At 51.6% G+C, this 6,607-nt stretch overlaps 3 protein-coding genes across 6 annotated transcripts in view; 2 read left to right on the top strand and 1 right to left on the bottom strand.

The window, feature by feature from the left end:
- Positions 1 to 4,255, top strand: part of LOC105680798 (ionotropic receptor 25a-like) — a 10,349-nt gene extending 6,094 nt beyond the window's left edge. Inside the window, exons 2-11 of one of the 3 annotated variants that reach the window (XM_024367752.2) lie at positions 342 to 578; positions 657 to 823; positions 904 to 1,233; positions 1,483 to 1,598; positions 1,762 to 1,932; positions 2,009 to 2,262; positions 2,819 to 3,027; positions 3,124 to 3,395; positions 3,455 to 3,897; positions 4,018 to 4,255. In XM_024367752.2, the coding sequence (XP_024223520.1) occupies positions 342 to 578; positions 657 to 823; positions 904 to 1,233; positions 1,483 to 1,598; positions 1,762 to 1,932; positions 2,009 to 2,262; positions 2,819 to 3,027; positions 3,124 to 3,395; positions 3,455 to 3,893 (2,195 nt within the window). In that variant the 3' untranslated portion in view covers positions 3,894 to 3,897; positions 4,018 to 4,255. Of the gene's footprint in view, positions 1 to 6; positions 579 to 656; positions 824 to 903; positions 1,234 to 1,482; positions 1,599 to 1,761; positions 1,933 to 2,008; positions 2,263 to 2,818; positions 3,396 to 3,454; positions 3,898 to 4,017 lie in introns of those variants that run through there. The other 2 variants (XM_033320820.1, XM_033320821.1) reach the window with 2 other exon arrangements.
- Positions 3,906 to 4,914, bottom strand: LOC105680800 (dynactin subunit 5). 2 transcript variants are annotated; one of them, XM_033320833.1, is made up of 4 exons: positions 4,747 to 4,914; positions 4,467 to 4,654; positions 4,257 to 4,368; positions 3,906 to 4,183 (listed from the first exon to the last, which is right to left on the bottom strand). In XM_033320833.1, the coding sequence occupies exons 1-4, from the start codon at positions 4,792 to 4,794 to the stop codon at positions 3,941 to 3,943; spliced, it is 591 nt and encodes a 196-aa protein (XP_033176724.1). In that variant the 5' UTR covers positions 4,795 to 4,914; the 3' UTR covers positions 3,906 to 3,940. The 2 variants fall into 2 exon arrangements, with proteins under 2 accessions (XP_033176724.1, XP_012241304.1); XM_012385881.3 differs by having other exon boundaries at positions 3,906 to 4,164; positions 4,747 to 4,910.
- A 104-nt stretch (positions 4,915 to 5,018) lies between these two features.
- LOC117151681 (protein PTHB1-like) lies at positions 5,019 to 6,599 on the top strand. The gene is made up of 3 exons (XM_033320832.1): positions 5,019 to 5,606; positions 5,679 to 5,767; positions 6,108 to 6,599. The coding sequence occupies exons 1-3, from the start codon at positions 5,332 to 5,334 to the stop codon at positions 6,458 to 6,460; spliced, it is 717 nt and encodes a 238-aa protein (XP_033176723.1). The 5' UTR covers positions 5,019 to 5,331; the 3' UTR covers positions 6,461 to 6,599.
- Positions 6,600 to 6,607: the final 8 nt, after the last annotated feature.

Genomic DNA, 6,607 nt, shown 5'->3' with positions numbered 1-6,607 from the left:
GCGACGCGACGCTCTCTTTCGATTCGGTTTAGCCTTCCCGATAACAATCGTGTCTCGACTCAATCGTCTAATCGCCGATAGTTATCTTCGACCGACCGATTCATCGATTGGAAAGAGGAACCGTGTTACGTTACGGCCTGCCTCTCCATTTACATCGGCCGCATCGAGCGTACCCTTCGTCGCGACGATTTCCACGAAGCGGCAAATTGCCGTTGTGGCGAGGAAAACGCGGCACGGATAATCCACGACGTATCCGCGCGAGTAGCTAGCCCGTTATTTTCGAAGCCGGTAGTTTGCGGATAGGGCGGTTCCTCGCAAACCTTTGAATATTTCAAGTACAGCGAGCGTCGTCCCACGTGCGACGTCGTCGAGGGACAGTCGCGCGGTATTTCCCGACGCTCGTTCCTTCCACGACGTCATGCTGTTTCTCGGTCGAGTTCTCGGTATCGTGGCGATCCTCGCCGCTACTCGACCAGCGGTTGCGTTCGACTCGTGGTTCGTCGACTTGATCCACGACTCCGTCACCGTGCTGTTTCCACCGGTAAGAGTATCGGCGCATCTCTGTCGTCTCGACCATGGTAAGGCGAAAGTGGGAATCTCGTTAACGTTTGGTAACGCAGCGCGTCGATAAGTCGAACGATCGTTCCCGTTCGTAGACGGCGCGATCGAGCTGTCCAGAAGGATGTCGAGGAAGGGTCTGGCTCATGACATACATGGCGAGTCGCAGGGATTCGAGCTACGAACGCGTCACGACGGCTGGGAACATCGAATTTTGTACGTGGTGGACCTGGATTGCGACTACGCGATTCCACTCTTGCGAGCGGTGCGTCGTCGCGTTCGAAACGAGAAACAGCGAAATGTCGCGCTCGATCTCTAACGACGTCGCGTCCATCCGATTCGCAGGCAAACGCGAGCGGCCGGTTCTCAGCGCCGATCAGATGGCTTCTGCTTCGAGATGGCACGATCGCTGGAAACTCGATGGCTCGCGTGGATCGAACGTTCAGCGATATGGCCGTTTATCCGGACAGCGAGGTGATCGTGGCGACGAAGCTGCGAGTCGACGATAGCTTCGCGGAAATAACGTCCGTGTACAGGCCTAGCCCGTATCACGAAGTTATAACGGAGGATCGAGGAAACTGGACGGTGGATGGCGGCGTTCGAGCGGCGAATCTGCACGCGGCGTCGCGACGAAGAAGGAACCTTCGACGGACGCCTCTGAAATCCTGTCTCGTGGTATCTCTCGACACGCGATCGTCGAACAAGGAATTATCCGCCGCGGATTTGCGAACACGTGCCGCGATGAATTTCACTTTGGATCGCGCAAACAACGATAAGTGAAATTAAGATAACGAGTTTTGCAAATTGCAAAAACGAGCGTAACGTCGCGTCGCGTCTAACGCTCGTTCGCTGGCGGAGTTTTCAAACTCGCGAGCGTACATAATCGTCGCCTAATAAATTAGCCTTGCATTTGCATTCCCATAGATGACGGATCCCGATACGATCAACCACTTAACCGATTACGAAAATAAGCATATAGATGCGGTTACGAAGGCCAACTATCCTTGGATGTTGCATATAGCGAGCCGAATGAACGCAACGTGAGTCGCATTCGCGTTCCCCTGCCGCGTCGCTTCTCCTTTCTCTTGCATGGCAACCAGCATCCGACAGGGGCCGAAATGTCTCCCGCTGTGACGAACTTTTCGGCTCCTAGGAGATCATGCGTTCTAACGAGCCGCCTTTTTTCTTTCCGCATCGATTTAGCATCGACTTTCGCGTGACCAACACCTGGGGATATCGACTGGAGAACGGGTCGTGGAACGGCCTCACCGGGATGCTGCAACGACGAGAGATCGATATAGGAGGCACGGCAACCTACCTTATTCAACAGCGTATCGGTGTAATCGATTATGTACAACTTTATACCCGCACCAAGTAAGTCGTGTCGTTGGATAACGAAGGACGCGACGACCATCCGCGCGAACGTATGTACAAGCTTAAATCGCGACAGAGCGAAATTCATTTTCCGTGCGCCTTTGCTGTCCACCGTGAGCAACATTTTCACGCTGCCGTTTCAACGATCCGTCTGGATAGCGATCGGCGTTTTTCTTCTGCTGGTACTCGGCTTGCTCTACTTTTCCTCCAAATGGGAATATCGTCGGGGAGCATCGGCGAAAAGCGCCGCATATTGGCAGCAATTTTATCTGGACGAACAAACGCTCAGTGATAATTTCATGGTCGTGTTGGGTGCTTTTGCGCAACAAGGTAAGTTCGCTCTCGTTCCCAAGTATTGGAACAATGTAACGCGCGATTCGAATTTTTACGGGATACGATAATCTTAGCTTAGGTTATCAGACGAACGATTAAGCGATTAAAATTTTCTAAAAATTTGCCGCATGTTTTGCAAAAGTCTCGCGACGTATCGTACGTTTTCATCCTTCTAACGCGTAAATTACGAGTTCAGAAAAGTTTACCTAGCACGAATCAAAATTTACAGGTAAATAAGAACAAATAAAGTAGAAAGAGATTACTGTTGCGAGTATCGGAATTGGTTAAAGTAACGATCGACGAACGATCAGATTATTATTATAACGTTATACAACGCGACATACGAATTCTCTTTTATCTTACGAATCTTTGTACATCTATACGTAACTATCAAAGCAGACAGTAATTCTTGGATACTTTAACGATCTCCTAATCATCGTTATTTTCCTCGCTTTCTACGAGTGTTCCAATACTATGAACGGTGGTGCATGTCTTTCCTTTCGTTCGCGTTCCCTCTCCGACGAGTCGGTAAAATGGAACCGCAATTCCGCAGGATACTCTTACGAGCCGTATCGCGTTCCCTCGCGAATCGTCACTTTGATGCTTTTACTCGCCGCTCTCAACCTGTACGCCTCTTACACGGCCAATATCGTCGCTCTGCTCCAATCCACCACCGACTCTATCAGAACTATCGCTGACCTGTTCTATAGCCCGTTAAAATTGGGGGCGCAAGACGTGGTCCACGTTCGACACTACCTCAAGGTAGGCGGACCAAGAATTCGCGAAGAATCGCACCTCCTGCAACCCGGTTTACCAACTCGATCCAGTAACAATGTCCGTTTGCCGATCTTCTCGCAGAGCTTTCAAGATCCTCTGCGAAAAGCCATAGTGGAGAAGATCGAACCAAAGGGTCACAACAGCTCGTGGTTACCGGTCGAAGAAGGGGTTCGACGCGTTAAAGACGAGCTGTTCGCGTTCCACTCGGAACTGGGCGCGTTCTACAAGATAATGCAGGAGACGTACCGGGAGGAAGAGAAGTGCGGGATCACGGAGATCGATATACTGAACATGTTATATCCGCTTCTGGTGATCCCAACTCGATCGCCGTATCTGGAGATCGTAAAAAATGCGTAAGACGGCACGGATACGCGGCAGTGGTACGGTAGGAAACAAAAGGAATCGTTTTCAGGGCTTTGGCGTTGGCCGAGACTGGTCTGCAAACCCGCGAAGACAGCCGGTTGTACACGAAGAAGCCCGAATGCCAAGGACAAACGAGCTTCGTCAGCATAGGACTCACCGAGTGCTATTTCGCGTTGGTGGCGGTGGGCTACGGGGCGCTTCTCAGTCTCGTTGTGTTGGCGGTGGAACATCTGTGGCATAGGAAAGGAAGCTTGATCGACCTCCGGGCCGCGAAGAGGTTCGCCTCGGACGCCTTGCCGTTTCCCGGTGAAACACCGAACGACAACGCGACACCTTGGAACGAAGGCGATCCGTTTGAGTTCATCGAGGAGAGTCATCGCTTGCCGAGCAAGGAAACGGAGAATGGCTCGGTGTCAGAGGACGCGGATGATCGTCAACGACGAGGAACACGTTCGACCATCGGGGATTCGGTGAATTCGGTTCAATGAAAACGTACGAGATAAGTAATGCATATTAACATGTTTCCGTATAAATTCTATTCTCCACGCGCGTACAAACCCGTTAGACGTTGGACGGCAAAAAGTGTTGATAGTAATTTTTGGTGAATTCCAGCATGAGGTCGAGCGTGCACTCGGGTAAATCTTCGACGCACTTGGCAGGGTTGCCGGCGAAACGGGTAAACGAGGGTACGACGGTCTCCGGTGGTACCACCGCTCCATCCTCGATGTAGCAACAGTCTTTCAGGACGCACCTTCTCCCCTGCGTAGTTCAACAAGCACTTACTCTTTGTGTTGCTTCAATTCGTGCAAATACGTATAAATAAAGTTTACGCGTGTATGCCTTATACGTACGATTACTGCATTTTTTCCTATGTATATGTAAGAGCCGACGATAGCTGCGTTAATCACCGCCCGTTCTCCTACGAACACGTGATCTCCCATCGTCAAAGGAAAGAAGGCAACGCTGAAGAAACGACGAAATGAAATCAGACGTTAGGCCGGTGATAAACTTTCCGTCGTTTCTTTAATGCGTCGGCGATCACCGAGCCGCCAACTACCAACCCTCTGCTGAACTTCTTAAATGGTGGCCTTATAATAGCGTTCTTGCTGATAATACAATAACGTCCCGTTCTAACGTTTGCCAAATCGCCTCTGATAATAGCATCCGACTGTACGATCACCTTACCGTGCAACACGATATTCTGCGAACCACACAGAACAGTGTGTCTGCTTACTTTATTGCCGGATGCCTGAAACGTTAAAATCAAGAGAAACGGAGAAAGAGGTTAAGGTCGTCCGTATTCTTTTACCATTATCGAATACCAGTTTCGACTTCTCCTACCGTTTCTACGTATTCCGCCTTACTGTAGTAAACGTCTTGGGGCTCCATATCGTCTTAATTTTCTTAACTCCAAGTAATCTTCGATTTCTCCAAAATTCAAACCACTGAACTGTCACGTACGTTGCAGAGCCACTGTCGACGCTTTCGCGTACTTGCGCTGCGCGCGACTGCCGGTAAGTCTCGCTATCTAGCGGCGTCGCGGATAACTAACGTACCCGCGGCGCCAAATTCGATTCGATCGTCGATAGCCATACGAACGATCGAGTCAGCGAACCGAAAAAAGAAAAAAGAATACAGAGAAGAAACGTAAGGATCCAAACGTTTGATCCTTCTCACGGAAAAGTTGTCGAAACGGTCGGTCGATTGATCGTCGGGCGATAGCGTCGAATGGGCTAGCGACGCACGCGAGTGCGACGATCGAACCACGTCGGTCGACTTAAGTTACGTAACAAATTCCGCTCGAACGCCGTGTTTTGAAGCAGCGACTCCATAGTAACGCCGATAGAGGGTAGAAAAGAGAAACGCGAGGCAAGCGGCCGCGAGATAGTAAACCATTTTCGTTGGTCCTCGAGCGTTTAGACAGCGATGTCGTTGTTCAAGACGAAAGAGTGGTGGCGAACGAGGTGCGGTGCGAACGAAACATTCGATAAGCACAGCCTGTTGGCAGCGCCGTTGTTCGGAAAGGAGAGACAAGATGTGCTCGTGGTGGGAAGTCACGACGGTTACCTAAGGATGTACAGTCCGTCGTCGCGATGGGTGGACGAAACGAAATCACCGACCAACTACAAGTCCACGGATTTGATGATCGAGACTCGATTAGACGATTGCATCGTGGATATGAAGGCGGGAAAGTTCGTCTCGTGAGTATCGGTGGTCGAAAGTCGACGAAACATTGCGAATTGCCAGAGGTTCACGACGATCGTTGGTTGCAGAGGATCGCAAGATCTACGTTTGGCGGTATTGACGCCATCCAAGTTGACTGTTTACAACGTGGCTCTGGTCGACCAATCCACCGAATACGGTTTGTTCGCCGATAGTACAAACTCTCCTCTGGTCCTCTCCTGCGTCGTTTCTCGCGCGCGTTTCGCAATCGTCTGGAAAGCGACGACGGCGCAACGCGTTGGAAAAGATCGCGACGATCGCGCACGTTCTTCGTTCTCGGTGAGCGGAGACGAGAGCGGGGAACAGCTTTCACGGGAGACGCGACACGGCGAAAGAACACGCCTCCGGGCGTAAAGTCGTGGACGTCGAATATTCGGCGGTCGGATGGTATCGGGCAGTCGCGCGATCCTTTCTCCGTCTCTGCCAGAGCCGAGTCCTCAGTTTCGCATCAAGTTTACACGGTCGCGTTTGCTTGACAGGAGATCGGTGCGAACTGAAGATCGCTTACGAGCATCCGCTGCCGAGATTTCCGGCATCGTTGACGACGGGACCGTTCGGCGGCGTTCGCGGCAGAGACTTTCTCTGCGTTCAATGCCTGGACGGGACGCTTCTGTTCTACGAGCAGGAGATGTTCGCGTTCAGCCAGGTGACGCGCAATCGGTTGTTGGCCGAGCCGATCATTTACGTTCCGCGCTACGATCTGTTCGTCGCCGCCAGCTCCTCCTGGTATCTCGAGTGTCACAGGCACGTGTTTGCTCGATGCGTCGTCGCGTCGTCCGCTCGACCACGGCCGCTAATAAAACTCGGTGTCGCGGTGGCGACTCGAGCGTAACGCGTAATTAAATAAGTAAGTAAGTAAGTAAGATATATGGCGTGGGTTGCGTTGCCATTGCGTAGGTACCAAAGTATGGCGGAGTGGTCGAGAAGCACGGAACGAGTCTCCGGGAGCGCGAACGGCGCGGAGGAGCGCGACGCGCCG

Source organism: Bombus impatiens, unplaced genomic scaffold, assembly GCF_000188095.3.
Source record: "Bombus impatiens unplaced genomic scaffold, BIMP_2.2 scf_0361, whole genome shotgun sequence".
Lineage (NCBI taxonomy): Eukaryota > Metazoa > Arthropoda > Insecta > Hymenoptera > Apidae > Bombus > Bombus impatiens.
This window is presented reverse-complemented; position numbering and strand designations above follow the sequence as displayed.